This window comes from Triticum dicoccoides, chromosome 3B, assembly GCF_002162155.2.
Source record: "Triticum dicoccoides isolate Atlit2015 ecotype Zavitan chromosome 3B, WEW_v2.0, whole genome shotgun sequence".
NCBI lineage: Eukaryota > Viridiplantae > Streptophyta > Magnoliopsida > Poales > Poaceae > Triticum > Triticum dicoccoides.
In genome coordinates, this window is record NC_041385.1 from 3,719,145 (window position 1) to 3,738,800 (window position 19,656).

Genomic DNA, 19,656 nt, shown 5'->3' on the forward strand with positions numbered 1-19,656 from the left:
GACTCGCAAATCGGCCCTATACTTTTTTGTTTCGTGCCACTTGCAAGTTGACCTTCGACTCGCGATTGTTTTTTTCTTTTTTGTGGTTGTGGTAACGCCAGTTGCAAGTCCATCATCGACTCGCAACTCGGCTCGTAGTTTTTTGTTTCACGTCACTAGCAACTCGACCCTCGACTTGGGGGCCAAAATGTTGAGATAGATAGGGTTCATATCTACTTGATATAGAGAGGATACAATTTATAATTTTTCTTCCCAAGCACTTTACTCATTTTATTTGTCCAAAAGAATAACCGACTTAAATCTTTGTTTCTACTGGACAAAAGGGATAACATGTTGACCACCAAGTGGAATTTATTTGTTAGTTAGTAAGAGAATTTGATGGTGTTGCAAACTCATGACCCTGAGAGGCAAATGAGTAAGGTGGAACTATCTGCAGAAATTGTTTTGCATTTGAAAAAGCCTCAGGTCAAACACCACTGCTGGGTACTGGGATGCACAGTCTACAATCAAAACAAAGCAGTAAGTTCATCTCATGTTTTTCCTGTCATAATTTTTTCATGGTCCCATGTGTATTTATGGATCAATATTTATTTATTTTTCTTTTTTGCCAAATCATACCTGAGTGCCAACGTAGTCCCCTGCATAGCTATCTTCATTTCCCGCGGTCATCAGTTTTTACAAAATTTAACATTATGCTTTTCTTCGCCTAAAGATTTTATGGATTGGAGGAGCACACCCCTAAGTTCTTTTTCTTAGGGGCAACATGCTAACATTTGTCATATGATGTTTTCTTTCTTATCTGGTGCCAACACTTTTTTGTGAACATGCATAATACACTGAGATGCAGTCAAATTCTAAGTTCTTCTTTCTTAGATGAAAAATTCTAAATTCGGAGTCAGCACTTTTTATTTTGTTCCCTAACAAGGTAATGATGCATCTTTTCCTCTTTCTTTTCCCTAGTGAGGCCAAATATATTTTCTTGATCAGGTTGTATATAGAAATGTAGTTATAGTTTTTCTGGGGAAGGCAATGTTTTTTGTTGAATAAATGGGAACAAATGCCGTCTGAAAGTAGTTGCATGCAAACTGGAACAAGGAGGTGTTTTTGTTCTGCTTAGAAAGACTTTGCTCTGATTTTTTTGACGACAAAAAACTGTTGAACTGTTGTGTGTGTTTTCCAGAGACCAGGACCATCATATGTTTGATGGAAAAAGAAAGGATAATCAAGAGCAAAAAATAAAGATCTACCATCAGAAATTATCTACAAGGTTGTACACGATCTTGCCAGAAAGGATCTATAAGGAGAGGCCAAATTTTGTACTTGGGTTTTTGCAACTTTTCGTCAGCCACCTAAGCTTCTTTTGCAACTGTTTTTTTTTTCTGCCAACAAGGCCCAGGACTCTGCGCACATGTAGCTCTTCTTTTTTGTCAAACAAACAAATAGACAAATAAAGCCCAACAAACAAGGTCCAGGGGGAAGAGGTAGGTCGGCTGGGTGGGGTTGACTGGCCAGACACAAACAAACAATACAAATAAGCGTCTATGTGTGTGAGGGTGATCGGGTGCAACCAGGCTGGTTGTTTGATTAGAGGATGATGACAGCTTAGATGTGAAATATTATCTCACATCTAGATGCAACATAGACAGACCCTTATTCATATGCTATGATGTTAATGAAGATCCTAATCCAGTGGTGCGCTTTGTCCGGACTACAATTTGAAAAGTATAAGCAACCAAAGCATGCTACGGTACATCGCAGTCTTTTGTTTTGCCAAGAAGGCCTGGTTTATTGTAAAATTCGCCAGAACTACAAAGCAGCCCAAACATAATATAAAATACATCGGGGTCATTGGACCACCGAGTGACTGCTATCGTCGTCACAACAAGCTGTCGACGTGGTGTTATCGCCCCTCCCTTAGCGGGAAGTCTCCGTGCACGTACCCCTAAGGACCTGCGCTTTGGAGACATAGTCCTGGTCATTGAACCCTTAAATTATAGCCAGTGGGGCCCACCAGCGGTAGACGTTGGTGCTCCTCGCAATAATTCGGCTCCCAGATTTAGCAAGTGGCACGCTTCCATCTATAAACTCATTCATTCCACACCCACGCAGCTCAGCTAGCTAGAGAGTGAAAGCCAGTACAGGAGAAGCAGAGCAAATATCTTCCCCCGGCCGGCCCTCTCTTCTCCGATGGATCAAGCTCTCCATGGCGCAGCTGCCTCCCTAGACCTGTCCCTGACCCTGGCCCCCGTGACACCGCCACCACCGGCAGCACCCCCGTCCTCCTCCTTTTGGGCTGAAGGAGACGCCGCTGCCAACCACGGCGGCCATGGCGGCCATGACGGCGAAGCGAGATCGAGGCGGCTGTTCTCGTGCCTCTTCTGCGACAAGAAGTTCCTCAAGTCTCAGGCGTTGGGGGGCCACCAGAATGTGCACAAGAAGGAGCGGGCCGGCAGCTGGAACCCTCACCTCTACCTCCAACCCGACCACGGCGACTGGCCGGCCGCCGCGGCAGCAAAGGCGCCGGCGAGATGGCCAGACGCGCGCCTTGACGACCACGGCGAGAAGCAGTTGCAGCAGCTTGATCTCAACCTCAAGCTTTAATTAGCTAACTCGTGCGTACGTTTTTTACTATCTTCCATTCCATCTTCTTATCCTCCTTGAACTAGCTAGTGTGTGCACGCATGTTCGTCCTGTACTATACATATACTTTGGTTTGTAGTATTACTATGGTCTTCCCTTGTCTCCGTGGGTTTTCACTGGAAAAGGACTCAAATGTATTATACCCCCTTTGATCCGTATTAACTGTCATTAATTTAGTATGAATTGTTGCCGATTTAGAGGGTGTTTGTTTCCAGGGACTTAAAAAAGTCCCTATAAGTCCCATCTAAACCAAACAGGAGGGACTTATAGGGACTTAAAGTGGGCATTTGGGACTTATGAAATAAGACTCTCAAGGAGGGACTTATAGGGATTTATAGTTGTAATATAGTCTTCTAGTCCATGTTAAGTCCCAGGAACCAAACATGTAGGGACTTTTTAGAGACGTGTGACTTATAAGTTGGGACTAAGAAAATTCCTAGGACTTATGAACCAAACAGGGCCTTAGTACAAAGGTGTACTAAATGAGTGACGATTAATACGTTACATCAACTCCGAGGTTACTCACAACAAAATCTGTCTCATCGATTTATCGGATATATATTCGCAAAAAGAAAGATAGAATAAAAATCCATGGTCAAGTTGCGCAGCTTTTGTTTCCATGGTCATTGTGAAACTGGACTTTGTGTTGTGTTCTTGTCATTTGTTGCTGGTTTGTGCGTCGAGTAAGCTGCGCGTGGTTGGTCTTGTAGCTATCAGGCAGTTTAGTGATGTTTGAGGACCGGATTGTCAATTTCAATGTTGGACTTCCATGTTGATGTGGATGAACTATTTAACAATTTCAATGAAATTGGAAGCTGATGTGCAAAAAAAAAAAACGAGAAATTGGAAGCTGGCTGTCTTTTATCAATTTTGTTTGGAACCTTTATCTGCATGTCCATATTTTCGGGCCTTTTCCCCACCATACATTATGCATTTCCCCCCTAACTTTAGTTTATATATATGCACCGAGGAGCATCAATTCTTCAGGTTGTCTCAGCTGCAGCAAAAAAAATTAGCAAGAAGAAAGTTAACGGGTGTAACAGTCAAATGAAATGCATGAGCTCTTAGAGCATCTCCAACAGGCGCCCAAAAACTAGGCCGCACGCTAAAATTCAGGTTTTTTTTTGGCGCCGGACAGCTCCAGCAGAAGCTGTAAAACAGTACACGTGTAAAAAAGGGTTGGGCGCGCGTTGAAAAACGCTACCACGTGCTGCAAATTTGAGGCGCGGAATTGCGCACGCTTCACAATTTACCCTGCGGGTTCTTTTGGACGAGTGTTTTTGGGCATCTGCTAAAGTAATGTTGGGGTCCGGCGCACTAAAAGTGTTACAGTGACGCGCTAAAATTATTTTTGGGCGCGGAATTTTTGTGCACCTGTCGAAGATGCTCTTAAGACTTTTCTCCCTGACTTGAAATGAAAGACTTTTCTTTACCTGTACAGAGAACGAAAGGAATCTCTTGGTGCCTGCATGGGCCATGCATGCAAAGCCGTACGACGTCCAGTGGTCCAGGAGGCCAAAGATCGAGCACTGTGGCCACAGTTGATGCATAATATTTTTCTTAGAAAGGACGATGTATACTATAGACTGAGGCTTGAGCAAAGTATGCCAGCTGAAGTGAAGTGTTTGTCTTCGCGTGCATGCAGGGACAGGCCGAGTCATAATTCAGACCTTGTCAGAACGTACTAACTGACGGCGACACATCTGATGAGTACGTTTGTGGAGGCATCTCCTTTTGGCCATGTGTAGGTTTTCTTGTTATGTGCCGACATATGGTACATGCATGTCTTGGCACCTTGGCTAGATTGAACGGAGACGACAAAAAGAGAAGACTTATATATGCTAATGATGTTGATGAAGATCTTATTCCAGTGGTCTGACTTTTGTCCGGACTACAATTTGAAAAGTATAAGCAACCTAGGCACACGTGTCGAGATTTTGATGGTACATCGCGAAGAAGGCTTGGGTTTATTATAAAATTCACCAAAACTACAAAGCACCCCAAATATAATATAAAATATATCGAGGTTCTTGGACCACCGAGTGACTGCTACTGTCACCACAACAAACTGTCGACGTGTTGTTGTCGCCGTTTCCTTACCGGAGCCAGAGTCTCCATGCACGTGCCCCTAAGGACCTGCGCGTTGGAGACATAGTCACGGTCATTGAACCATTGAATTAATCAAAACACCTGGCACATTGTCGTGAGAGTAATGGCTCCAGCCTGCCACAGTACTACCCACGTAATCCACGTGTCATAGCTACATTTTTTTACCTTTAACTTTCCTGAAATATGAAATCAAATGCGAGTAGGTCCTGATATATATATATATATATATATATATATATATATATATATATATATATATATATTAAAAAATCCATTTTAGACAAGCGATATATACCAAAGCCTAGCAATTTGCGCCTTGGTATGCACACGCCGAGTATGTACTTAATGTTTTCAGTCTCATCTCGATGCGGCATTTGAGTCAATAAAATTACCTTTAGGAAAATGCTTGAATCAAACATCTGCCCAAGTTACTTGTCTATATAATAAGATCGGATGACGCCACCCTGAGTATGAGGGTGAAAGCGGGTGCAGCGGAATACGAGCCATATGTGATTGAGCTTTGGAGTAGGGAAACAAAAGGGGGAAATGTATATAGCATACCATCATTGAGTATGCTCTTAGATAGCTAAAATGATTGTATCTATATCGATGCTCCATGAATTGTGTATGAATGAAACTAGAGAATACCCGGCCCATGCGTTCCTGCAAGAATTGGCAGCAATATCTTTTAGGGAGATTTGGTTGCATGAAAGTGAAACTGAAATATACACGGTTTTATTGTACTGGTTATTGCATATCGGTAAAATAATTATTGAAATAGTGGGATTAAAGAACACTTTTCCCATGCACAGTTGCTTATTGAGATGTGTATTTTCCTGTGTATGGTTGTATGTTGAGGTGATATGTTTGCAAACATGTTATTGTGACCACCTATTTATATATATGTAGGTTGAGATTCTACTTTGTTGTTGCAGAAGTTTTAGGGTCATTGATCGACACACTTCCAAAAACTAAATGAAAAGGTGCATAGCCTCCATCGCCTTGAGCTCCCAGGCAATTGCAATTCTGGTCTTTTTCATGCACAAAGTTACCGGAACTCACCGTCGCCCCCTCCTGCCCCACCCAATGTTTTAAATAGCGGGCTATGGAAAATAGCGCCGGGTCTCCAAATCAGCTATAGCGGGCTATAGCAGGCTATAGCGGGCTATTTGTGAAGGCGGACATTCAGCGACACCATGCTAAAAAGGCTGTAGCCGGCTATTTAAAACTATGCCCCACCCCTTTGAAGTTTCGCTCCACCATGATGACTGGCATCGTTTAGGGCATCTGGAAGACCCGTCACAACAACGTTAATTCTTAGAGAGGACCACCACCCTCGCCATCGTGGCCCGGAAACATCGAGCCAACGTTATGATTTGTTGCTACTCCCAATCTCTTTGTCAATCTATCCTCTAGACATGCATGGATTTGAAGTTTCTGCATGCCGCCATGAGTCGACGAACCTCACAACCCCCTTTTTTGGTAAATCAGTAATCCCTTGATCGGGCCATAATCATTGTTGTAGTGGAAACATAGTTCAGGTGCGGTTTTGACCTTTCACCAATTGTATAAGGATCAACAAAGCAGGATCACCACCTCTGTAGCCATGATCTGCCTTGACGTCCCTCTCATGGGCTGGTGTTCCTCTGTGGTTGGCTACAGCCGGTGGGGTGCACGTTGGTGCCCCTCGCAATAGTGCGGCTCCCAGATTTAGCAAGTGGCACGCTTCCATCTATAAACTCCAGCAACTAGCTACGCTAGAGAGTGAAAGCCACTAGTACAGGAGAAGCAGAGCTGCTGGCCGGCAAATATCTTCCTCCTGCCGGCCCTCTCTTCTCCGATGGATCAGGCTCCCCGTGGCGCAGCCGCTTCCCTAGACCTGTCCCTCACGCTGGCCCCCATGAGTCCACCACCGGCACCCCCATCCACCTCCTTCTGGGCTGAAGGAAACGCCCCTGCCGGCCACGACGGCCATGGTGGCCATGACGGCGAAGCGAGGTCGAGGCGGCTGTTCTCGTGCCTCTTCTGCGACAAGAAGTTCCTCAAGTCTCAGGCGTTGGGGGGCCACCAGAATGTGCACAAGAAGGAGCGGGCCGGCAGCTGGAACCCTCACCTCTACCTCCAACCCGACCACGGCTACTGGCCGGCCGCGGCGGTGGCAAAGGCGCCGGCGAGATGGCCAGACGCGCGCCTTGACGACGACGGCGAGAAGCAGTTGCAGCAGCTTGATCTCAACCTCAAGCTTTAATTAGCTACCTCGTGTGTACGTTTTTATTATCTTCCTTTCAATCTTCTTATCCTCCTGTATGTTTTTTTATCTTCCTCTGTATGTTTTTTTTATCTTCCTTTTCAATCTTCTTTTCGTCCTTGTTGAACTAGCTATTAGTCAGGTAGGTGTGTGTGTGTCCACCAAATGTATTCACCCATATGGTCTTCCCCTGTCTCCGAAGTTTTTCTTTTCTTTTGCGAAAAAGGACTCAAATCTATTACTGCCTCTGATAGTGTGAAAAACGTCTTATATTTTGATATATAGAGGTGGTATAAAAGTACATTAGAAATACGAAGTACTCAAAACATAATAAGAAATACGTACATCAATATCTTTTTCACATCAGCTCCAAGGTTACTCACAACAAATTTTGTCTCATTGATTTATCGGATATATATTCGCAAAAAGAAAGATACAAAAAAAACTTGGTGATCAACTTGTGCAGCTTTTGTTTCCATGGTCATTGTAATTCTTGTCATTCGTTGCTGGTTTGATGGTTTGTCTCTGCAGTAATCTGCTTGTGGTTGGTTGTGTAGCTATCAAGCGCTTTGGCCATGTTTGACGTCGATGCTACCAGGACTTCCATGTCGATCTGGATGAACTATTTTTCAATTTCAACGAAATTGGAAGCTGGCTGGCTTTTTTCAATTTTGTTTGCAACTTTTATCTGCATGTCCATATTTTCGGCCCTTCTCACTGACTCGGAAAGGAAAGACTTTTCTTCACATGTAGTACAGCGCAAGGAATCTCTCTTCGTGCCTGCATGGACCATGCATGCAAAGCCGTACGACCATCTGTAGCCCCTGCGCGCGGACTGCTGGGCCGCAAGATGCTTGCTGTCTATCTGACTGACATGTGTGCGGGCATCAAGATACATGTGCACACGATATTACACGGTAGGGAACCGTTTGGTCCGATTGCAGGCAAATTAGGAATTTGTTAACAGCATAATAACGTGAAAAATAGCGCTACTTCAATGTGTCATCATGAAATTACAAATGGAGAATTTGCCTTTTCTGGTAGCAGGGTGAATAATGTAAGGAACACTACTACCAATCTACTACATGATAGATATTCAGCTGAGGAAACTCTCTAATAATTATTAGAGAGTTAGATGTTTGAATCCGAGCATGGATAATGAAAAAAGAAACGAGTAGTGAAGTAAGACTAGGCAAGAGACCTGCCGAAGGAAAAAAATGAAAAAAAAGAAGAGAAACATAAAGAAACGAAGAAATCAGGTGAATACCAAAGGAAGAACAAAGAAAAAGGGTAGAAAGACATTTAAAACAAAGAAAACTGATCAAAACCAAAGAAAGAAGAAAGAAGAAAAAGGAAAAAAAACAAAGATAACTAGTAGAGAAACATAAAACAATTGAAAACCAAAGAAAGCCGCAAAAAAGATAGGAAACAACATTAAAACCTAAGAAAACTGAAGAAGAAAAGAGAAAAGAAGAAAAAATAATAAAAAACCCGATAAACATAGTAAAGAAAACCACAGAAAAAGAAAGAAACAAAAAACAGGCGAAAACCGGACTGGTGCCCATTAGATAGAGAGAGGAAAGAAAAACCAATTCTACCGTGAGCGATGAAACCCGAGCGAACGAACACACATGTGCGAGCAGCCAAAAAAGGCAACACGGGGCAGCAAAGTAAACTACATGAAGGGAAAAACCTTCATGCGATACTAGCATGTGGCTTGTCAGGGCTATGGCTCACCGTACCTATTCCTATTAGGAATCGCCTACGGGCGAGCAACGCGAGGATTTTTATTCATGTTCTTTATTCTTTTGGTGCTTATCACAGTGTTGCATGTTTTTTCTTGGTTTTTACTATTGTTTTATCTTTCTCTTTTTCCTTTTTTTCTTTGGTTTTCTTTGATGTTCTTCCTTTATCCTTTTCTTTGTTGACTTCCTTTTGTCCTCAGTTTTCTTTAATTTCTTCTTTCAACAGATTTCTACGCATTATATATTTTTGTATCCATTAGGACTATATTTTTAAATGAGAGTTTCAAATAGCCGGCTATAGCCCAACTATAGCCCAGAATAATTGTTTGTGCAGGGTGGCGTTGAATGATAGGCTATAGAACTCATGTACAATTGTTTGGAGAAAGTTCGGAAATATCCGGCTATATTGCCGCTGTAGCCCCTCTCTAGTTTATTTGGAGGACCGCACTATTTGGTGTAGCTCACTATTTAAAACAATTATTTTTACATGTTTTGATATCTATAATTTTCATACACGTCGTACAATTTTCGTATAAATATGAAACAATTATTTATAAATGTTTCATATTTTCAAATACATGACTAACATGTTTTACGAAAATATATTGTGAACATTGTTTTATTGAATACATGTCAAACATATGTCAAATACACGTTATAAACATTTTTATGAACGATGCAATTTGTTTTTGCATTATACAAACATTTTTTAAATGCACAACACATTTTTTGAATTACAGTTTTTTAAATGTCACGTACATTTTTTGAGAAGTCGTACATTTTTCTCGAAACACATGACATTTTATAGATGTCCCAAAAAATTGTGTGCACATGATTATATTTCCGTGCACATGGTTAACATTTTTGTACTCTTTTACTTATTTCTTACATTTTTCTATGCACGTTTAACATTTTCCAAAGGCGAGATTAACATTTTTGAATTTTATGTAAAGTGCTTTTAGTATAAAAAGGTAAAATATGTAGGCAAACAATAATAATGTGAATAAAAAAACATAGGCAATGATGATGGCAAGTGGTTAGTAGGTCGGGCCAATACCTACTCACTACAAGTGAGGCGTGGTAGGTGGAATCACTAGTTAAAAATTACCTCATGTAAATGTCACTCCCACCATCTCGGGAGCTGGCAAGTGGTGTGCGCCATTTGTTAGCAACATGAGAGTTTCTTTTTTTATAATTTCATTTATTCAAAATATTTTATCTTTTGAATCATGCCGTCCACATTTAGAACAATTTTCACCGTTGGATTTCTCGCGTCGAGATCTTAGAAACAGATCACATGTTGATATGTTTCGACGAACTTTTTCCACGTAATAAACCAAAAAACAAAAAATAAGAGAAAAAAAATAGATAAAACAAAATTATATAAAAACAAAAAACGTAAAAACTGACAAATGAAAAATATGAATGTCGAGAAAATGGAAGACCAACCAGAGCTGGAAGCACGGTTGTGGTTTTCTTTCTGAGAAACACAATTGTGCTTCTCGAGGAAGCAAATATGTGCTTCCTATGGAAGCACTGAATTTTTTTCCTAAAGCAAGCTGTGGTTCTCGTGGATGCAAATATGTTACTTCATTGGAAGCAAATCTATGCTTGTTGTGGAAGCTTATCTTTCTTTTCGTTTCTGAGAAGCACAGCTATGGTTCTCGCGGAAGTTAATCCGTACTTCCACCAAAAGCAACTCTGTGCTTATTATGAAAGCACATTTTTTTTTCAAGAAGCACAGTTGTGCTTCTTGCGGAAGCAAATCTGTACCTCAATAGGAAACAAATATGTTAGTCTCATGAAAGCACATGTTTTTTATTTTTTTTAAGGAAGATTAGTTGTGCTTCTCGTGGGCATTAATCTGTGCCTTCATGGGAAGCGGATCTTTGTTTCTTGTGGAAGCATATTTTTTTCTTCAGAAATTCAATTTGGCCCCGAGGAGCACATGCTCTCAGGCCCAAAAGTATTTATTCAAATGTCAAAAAAATCAAGGCAGAAATTGTTTGTGATCTTAGTCACATCCAAATGCTACCTGCACATTTTAAGGCAAAAAGGTTAAGCATTTTGGCATTTGAAACAAAAACAAATTGAAGACCAAATGTCACCTTAATTTTGATTTTTTTTTACCGACAAAACATTGCTACTCTGTTTCGCATGAAATTTGTCAAGCAGGCTTGCGACACTAACACGAACATCGACCAAAATTTAATAACTTTTTGATATTTTTGGAATTTACTGTTCATCCGGGAGCACATGCTGCAGGGAGCCAAAACGCCCCTCCGATATTTTTTTTCCTTTTCGAGAAGCACAGTTGTGCTGCTCGTGGAAGCAAATCCATGCCCCGACAAAAAGCAAATCTATACTTATCATGGAAGCATAATTTTTTTTTCATACAGATGTTTTTTTTCGCCAAAAGCTACGGAAAGCCGAAAAAACTAGAAAAAGACCCATCTAATCCCAGGAATGCGTATAGATAAAACAAAATTCAAAGGAAGCGCCCAGCACGCGAAATATGGCGGCGACTGGACGCACGACTTAACATGCTGCCAAGACACCAAAGGTGACCCCTGGAGGTCCCCTGCAGTGTACGTGCGTGCCTAATTTTCTGGCGCTCAAAGTCCTAGTGCTATATTTCAGGTACGTCCGTGTACGTCTCTGAGTCAAGTAGCTGCCGGATGTTTTGTCCGTGACAAGGACAAGGTAATAACGGGATTGCCATGGATACGTTTATATATTTCTATATATGATGGTCATTAGGTTTGATCGAATCAAAAACATAGATCAGTAGTCCAAGTCAAGCTGGGCAGAATCAAGAGGAGAAGAAGAGTAAGAAGCTAGTTAGCTGCTTCAATGGCGCCGGCGGACAGTCACGGGGAGTTTCTGGAATTGGAGGACGCCTTGAGGTACATGAAGATGGTGAAGAACCGGCACCCGGCGACGTACAGCGAGTTCCTCCGCGTCATGGTTGATTACAAGAGGGGCAGGTACGTCCTATCCATGTCGATAAACGCATAAATTTGCTCCACGCATGGATCGACCGACCAACATTTAACGGCGTGCAGGATCGGCGTCGCCGAGGTGGCGTCGACGGTGGCGGCGCTGTTCCGGGACACCCCCTACCTCATCGCCGGCTTCAACGCCTTCTTGCCCAAGCGCCACCGGATCCGTCTATCAGACGAACAGGCCGCGGGTTTAGAGAAGCCGACGACCTTCGTGAAGGCGGTGATGAACACGAACCCGGCCACCTACCGCGAGTTTCTCCGCATCATATTCGACGAATACGGGAGGGACGGGTACGTACCTAGTGATCCATACATATGTATAGTTTATGGTTGGTTGGATCCATGGAGGTTAAAAAGTGGTTAACTAATATTATGAGCTGTGGGTTCATGCATGGCTTCATGGCAGGATCGCCATCGGCATCACAGAGGTGGCGTCGAGGGTGGGAGCCCTGTTCCGGGATAGCCCGGACCTCATCGCCGGCTTCAACGCCATACTGCCGAGAGAGCACAAGATCGAGGTCGTCGGTGGGGTGGATGAGCATGAGCTTGCCGCTCGTTTCGTGAGAGAAGTGAGCCTAGATGACCACAATGACGATAAGATCCACGATGGATAATATCTCTCACTATTGGTATACTATTATACTCCATCAACGTAAGCGAGCGTACATATTTTTCAAACTTCAAGCTTTGCATATTTCGGTAAAATCTGTTGAGAAAGTATCAACATCTACAATACTAAATTTAACTAGTAGGGTATGCTCGATTTTGATGCATGTTATCACATTGATTCCAACCAAAATCAATGTAATTATCGGTGAATGTTGTTAATATTGTAAAAATGTATCCTCACTCGCGCTCATAATTACATGCTACTACCTCTGTATGTAAAGAAATGTAAGATTGTTTATAGATCACTACTATTTTCTAATGGGAAACGACGCCTCCCGCACTCCGAGTCTCCCACTCCCTTATCGCTTACCCTATCCCTCGCAATAACGCCATTCCCTGGTGCTATTTTTAATTCTTGTTTCTCACGAACCATGTGCTGGTAGGCGTATAATTAAATAAAAGCCGAGGGCGCTTTCTACAAAAAAGACAATGCGTGGCTCACCCAACGCTTCACCACTCCGGGCCACTGACATGTGGGGCGCATTCATGCTAACATGCCACTGAGCATAAGATACAGCTGGATACGGAAGAAGTGACCGTATATGCACGCATAGACAAGTTATGTTACTGCAATTTCGTATTTTGCAAATTTTAATACTAAACTGAACATTAGATGCAAGTTCTATGACTGCCACTGATATTATCTTTTCAAGTATTCATTAGTTTCAAAGCCATGGACGCGAAGGACACAACAAAATTAATTGTTTGCGATCTAGACGCTCAGTCTAAAATATATTTCTGTTCAAAATTTGGATTTCAGAAAAAAGAAGAAAACATGCCCATCAAATGCAAACCACCTGCACCCCTCGAACGGGAGAAAAATCTCATCTATGGACCCTCTATATGCGATTATTTATTTTCCCACGTATCATGGGAAAACAAATACTAAGCACATCCAACAACTCCCTCGATCCCATGAAAGGGACGACAACATCTCATCAATCAACCTCCTTAATTCAAGGATTCGGGCATATCTTACTGACCTGTCGCCACTGAGGTGACGCTCCGCGGGATATCTCTCCAATCAGTGTGATTCGGAAAGACCTCGGCATACTAAATTTTGGCCCAAGCAATAACAAAGCATAAGAGAGCTAAAAAATAGCAAGGGTTAGTTGCCCAGGCATTTGTCGCCAGAAAAAGTGCTTCGTCTACCTCCAATCCGGCGTGAGAGAGAGCGGCAACAACAGATCCCGTTCCATCGCACATGCGATGCCGCTGCCCCGGCCTGGGTACGCGCGCGCACATATTTTATCTTCCAAAGTCCAAACTTGTTTGTTCCCTAGTTACTTAGTTTAACGAGTCGCACACAAACACACATTTGCTATTATCTAGCCCCGCAGACCAAGGCTTGACCCCCGGCCTCACTCCCCAGTCCCCACCCCCCCTTCCTCGCTCACGCACACGATGAAGCACGCGGCGGCGCTGCTGCTGATACTAGCGGCAGCTGCTCTTGTGCTGCTGATACTAGCGCCAGCTGCTCATGTGCTGCTGCCTTCTGCGCAATACCACTGGCTCAACCCCGAGATCCACGACGCCGGCGGGCTGAGCCGGCAGGGCTTCCCAGAGGGGTTCGTGTTCGGGACGGCCACGTCGGCGTACCAGGTGGAAGGGATGGCGGAGCAGGGAGGGCGAGGGCCAAGTATCTGGGACGCCTTCATCAAGATACCAGGTAAAAACATTTCCATCGATTTGGTTCATCTTGTTTTTTCTCCTAGCTCCACCGAACAAGTTGTAGTGGTGCTACAGCGACATGCATATGTAGTTTTACATGTCTACATATTGGATCTAAACGGGTTGTGTTGTTGGGAGGACAGGGACGATCCCCGGCAACGGCACCGCCAATGTGGCGGTCGATGAGTACCACAGGTACAAGGTGTGTGCACTCAACGATTAATCATCCAGCTGATTGCTGTGTTTCTGGTGGTGCTTCTTTAGTGTGTCCCTGATTGCCGCTTGACAGAGGTATTTATTGATTATGAGGTGTAGGAGGATGTGGACATAATGAAGAACATGGGATTCGACGCGTACCGGTTTTCCATCTCTTGGTCGAGGATTTTCCCAGGTATATGTGTGCCATGATCTCTCCTCCAGCTGCAGCAGTTTAAATTTTCAAAAGAGTTTTTCATGGAAGTGGAGTTGTGTATGAAATTCAATTCTAGATGGGACTGGGAAGGTGAACTGGGAAGGAGTTGGTTACTACAACAGGCTCATAGATTACATGCTTCAGCAAGGTAACTAGAATTGCTACACCTAGTTAGCTCTTAATTAGCACCAGGGTCCGACTTTTGTGTTTAATTAATAACCCTTATTATAATGGTGGATTAGGTATCACTCCATATGCAAACCTCTATCAATATGACCTCCCACTGGCACTCCATCAGCAGTACCTTGGCTGGCTAAGCCCAAGGATAGTGTAAGCATTTCAAATAGCTAATGATTATTTCCACATTTCAAAGTTGAATTTAAGTATGTGTCGTTGATACGCCCAACTTTTTCTATTTTTACAAAAGGGGCGCGTTTGCAGACTATGCCGATTTCTGTTTCAAGGTGTTTGGAGACAGGGTGAAGAATTGGTTTACCTTCAATGAGCCGAGGTGCGTCGCTGCGCTGGGGTATGACATTGGCCTCCATGCACCGGGGAGGTGTTCTCAGTGCTCTGCAGGAGGTGACTCTACCACAGAGCCGTACCTTGCGGCGCACCATCTCATACTCTCACATGCTGCGGCTGTGCGGCGATACCGTGACAAGTATCAGGTAAGACTGACCGAAGATTACCTTCAAGTCATTTCTCAGTTCAAGAATCACATATTCAATGGCAGTGCCTAAGAGTGAATGTTAACTGTGTTCCATTCAATCATTCTATTCTATTTAATAGCATCAACAAAAGGGGAGGATTGGAATTCTCTTGGATTTTGTGTGGTACGAACCTTTGAGCAACAGCAATGCTGATCAAGCTGCAGCGCAGAGGGCAAGGGACTTCCACCTTGGATGGTAAACCCTGAACCAATTTACCACAGAGGATAAAATTTTACTTCACAGGTTTAGATTGTAACACATGTCTACCAACTTTGTTTGGAGGAAAGCAGACTGAAACTGTATGAATGTCCTTGCAGGTTCCTTGACCCCATCATCCATGGTCGCTACCCATTCACGATGCTCGAGATTGTCAAGGATAGGTTGCCACGCTTCAATGCCGACGAGTCCACGATGGTTAAAGGATCCATTGACTATGTTGGTATCAACCAATACACTTCTTTCTACATGAAGGACAATGGGACTTGGAACCTGACGCCTGTCAGTTACCAGGATGATTGGCATGTTGAATTTGTCTGTAAGATCTTTTATCCCCTTCATGCCAACTCCTTCTGCCATGGCAAATACTTCACATTCTCAGACCCAGTGATGTGTACGTGTCTTTGCAGTTAAATGAAATGGCGTGCCTATTGGAGCTCATGTAAGTGCAGTTCTGGATTACTCTTTACTATACCTTAAAGATGGATTAGTGCAGATTTTCTGTGGAACATTGTAACTATAAGTTGGTTGAGTCCATGCAGGCAAACTCCTACTGGCTTTACATTGTACCATGGGGAATCAACAAGGCTGTGACCTATGTTAAAGAAAGATATGGAAATCCTACAATGATCCTTGCTGAAAACGGTACTTCAACATCTTAAATGGCAATTGCTTCTTCTGGTAAAACAAATTACTACTTGTTGTTCTCATAAGGACATGAATGATCATCTCACAGGGATGGACCAACCTGGCAACATTAGCATCGCTGACGGTGTGCACGACACATTAAGAATCCGGTACTACAGAGACTACATAACCGAGCTCAAGAAGGCGATAGACGATGGGGCCCGGGTGATCGGGTACTTTGCTTGGTCTCTGCTTGACAACTTCGAGTGGAGACTCGGCTACACTGCCCGTTTCGGTATCGTCTATGTGGACTACAAGACTCTGAAGAGGTACCCCAAGGACTCAGCGTTATGGTTCAAGAACATGCTCTCCCAGAAGAAAAGGAGCTAGTATTACAAACAAGATCCCCGGGTGGATCAAATTCTTCTGCTTTCAGAATATGCATAGTGTAGCATTTGTTCATCATTGCACCTCAAATTTAGCTTCAAGAAGCCGGAAATGACAAACATTGAGACAGCAACTTTGCGCCTTCTTATAATACAAATTAGAAACAATGAGATTTCTTTTAAGTCAAAACACTACTGGTCGATCAGTTTAAGTGCACTGAAGCACATGACATAATTAACTATCGGCACCATTTGAACAACATACACATGACCTCGCAGAGGAAAGCCAGTTGAGCAATTCACTAGATGCAAATAAGTGCCCCAAAACTGACCACGTTATATTTGATTACACGTCCTCCCCATGTTAGCTAGGCTTCTAGCGGGCCGAATTCTGGATTTCTTTGTTTGTTATTGCCATACCTAGTGATAATTAGAAGGGCACTGTAATTTCTTTTCAATGCTCAATTGAAATACCATTTCCAGTCAATTTTAAATTATGGTAACAAATTATCTTCTCTATAAAAAAACTACATATTTTCTTAATCAACTTTCTGACTGACCCCAGGTCTGTCACAAATTTTCGAGCTGCCAAGCCAGTTTCTACGGTAGGCTAAATCAGCCACGACAACTCAAGCAAAATGGTTAGGCATAGTGGGAGCAAAGGGGACCTGGGTACCCTCTAACACTCTTTAGTTCAAACAAAGTCTTAGAGCATCTCCACCCCCCCCCCCCACAGCCCCCCGGGGCGCCTTTTCTACCGACGGCCTAGTCGCGTCCCTAGGACGCCGAATTCCCCATTTTTGGCCCGACGATCCCAGGCCGAACCCAGCGGACTGGGTGCACTTGGGGACTCCGGCGGAAGGAAAAGTGGCGCGTGGGCCACCACTATCAGGCGAGAAACACCTTTTCCCTGCCTAGATTCAACCCGTGAGCGGCCGGACGCCACTTCCCCCCTTCGTCGCATGCCGATCCCGGCGCCACAACCACTGCTCCGCCGCTAGAAAGGCCACCCCCCAGCCGGAAAGAGAGGGTTTCGCCGCGACAGCCTCCACCCCCTCCTGGACGAGCTCTCCAGGACTCCGACCACGCAGGTGGGCATACCGGCGGCTGCTCACCCACCACACCTGCTAGGTATTCGGTGATTTGCCTGCTCGGCGATGGACTCTGATGACGAGGAGTCGCTCGCGGCTCTGATTGAGGAGGAAGCTGAGGACGACACCGACGGCAAAGAGCACCACATGATCCTCGCCGATCTGGCTGGCCTATTCGCGAACGATGCAAAGCCGCGACGAGGTGGATTGGCGTCTGGCCACCGCAAGAGCAAGTAGAGGCATCAAATGGAGGGCTATTGCTTGCTCTATGCTGACTACTTCGTTGACCCTCCATTGCATGGCGAGAAAGTGTTTCGGCGCCGTTATCGGATGAGCCGTAAGCTCTTCCTCAGGATTGTGAATGCCATCCGGGAGTTCAACAGCTATTTCATTTGCAAGAAGGATTGCACCGGCACAGTTGGATTCTCCTCACTCCAGAAGTGCACGACAACTATGAGGATGCTTGCAGACTGAGCTCTAATACGTCTCCAACGTATCTATAATTTTTGCTTGTTCCATGCTGTTATATTATCATTCTAGGATGTTTTACAATCACTTTATAGTAACTTTATATCATTTTTGGGACTAACCTATTGACATAGTGCCCAGTGCCAGTTGCTATTTTTTTGCTTGTTTTTTACATCGCAGAATATCAGTACCAAACAGAGTGCAAACACAGCAAAAAGTTTTGGAGAATTTTTTTGGAACACAAGACACAAGATGGGCCAAAGAAGTACCAGGAGGGAGGCCCGTGGTGGGCACAACCCACCAGGGCGCACCCAGGGGGTTGTGCCCCCCTCGTGGCCTCCCACACCGCCTTTTTGCTATATAAATATCCCAATATTTCAGAAACCCTAGGGGAGTCGACGAAAAACAAGTCCATCCGTCGTAAGTTCGAGAACCACGAGATCCAATCTAGACATCATCACGGAAGGGTCCATCATCCTCATTGGTGCCTCTCCGTCGACGCGTGAGTAGTTCACCATAGACCTATGGGTACGTAGGCAGTAGCTAGATGGCTTTCTCTCTCTCTCTCTCTCTCTCTCTCTCTCTCTTGATACTCAATACAATGGTCTCTTAGAGATCTAATTGATGTAACTCTTTTTTGTGGTGTGTTTGTTGGGATCCGATGAACTTTGAGTTTATGATCAGATCTGTATCCATGAATATTATTTAAGTCTTCTTTTGATCTCTTATATGCATGATTATTTAAAGCCTCGTATTTCTTCTTCGAATATTTGATTTAGTTAGGCCAACTAGATCGATTGTTCTTGCCATGGGGAGAAGTGCTTTGTGATGGGTTCGATCGTGCGGTGTTCTTTCCCAGTGACAGAAGGGGAAGCAAGACACGCATGTGTCGTTGCTATTAAGGATAACAAGACAGGGGATATTCCTACATGAATAGATCTTGTCTACATCATGTCATCGTTCTTATTGCATTACTCCATTTCTCCATGAACTTAATACGCTAGATGCATGTTGGATAGCGGTCGATGTGTGGAGTAATAGTAGTAGATGAAGGCAGGAGTCAGTCTACTAATCTTGGACGTGATGCCTATATATTGATCATTGCCTGGATATCGTCATAACTATTCGATCTTCTATCAATTGCCCAACGGTAATTTGTTTACCCACCGTATGCTATTTTCTCAAGAGAAACCACTAGTGAAATCTACGACCCCCGGATCTATTCATTATCATATTTGCTTTGAGATCTATTTTTATTCACTTTTATTTTCAGATCTATTATTCCAAAAACCTAAAAATACCTTTCTGCACTTTTTATTACTTAGTTTATTTCCTGTGTTATCGATATCTATTTATCCAATCTATTACAATTTTTATCCCGTCAACTTGACAATTTTTAGCATCGTTACCCGTAGAGGGATTGACAACCCCTCATAAGCGTCGGGTTGCAAGTATTTGTTCTTTATGTTCATGTACCGTTTACATAGTGTTGCTTGGTTCTCCTGCTGGATTGATACCTTGGTTTCTTAACTGAGGGAAATACCTACGTAGCTATGTTGCAACATCCCTTCCTCTTTGGGGAAATACCAACGTAGTTCAAGTGACATCAAGCTCCCGGTGATATACAAGATGACTATGGACGCATGGCCGAGTCCA

At 43.5% G+C, this 19,656-nt stretch overlaps 2 protein-coding genes and 1 pseudogene across 2 annotated transcripts; all 3 read left to right on the forward strand.

The window, feature by feature from the left end:
- Window positions 1-1,985: 1,985 nt before the first annotated feature.
- On the forward strand, window positions 1,986-2,648 carry LOC119280398 (probable transcriptional regulator RABBIT EARS). The gene has a single exon (XM_037561258.1). It carries the CDS (start codon window positions 2,188-2,190, stop codon window positions 2,599-2,601), a length of 414 nt encoding a protein of 137 aa, XP_037417155.1. The 5' UTR covers window positions 1,986-2,187; the 3' UTR covers window positions 2,602-2,648.
- A 3,941-nt stretch (window positions 2,649-6,589) lies between these two features.
- Window positions 6,590-6,997, forward strand: LOC119274174 (probable transcriptional regulator RABBIT EARS). Its single transcript, XM_037554848.1, has one exon. It carries the CDS (start codon window positions 6,590-6,592, stop codon window positions 6,995-6,997), a length of 408 nt encoding a protein of 135 aa, XP_037410745.1.
- A 6,805-nt stretch (window positions 6,998-13,802) lies between these two features.
- Window positions 13,803-16,554, forward strand: LOC119280399 (annotated as a pseudogene).
- The last annotated feature ends 3,102 nt before the right edge of the window (window positions 16,555-19,656 follow it).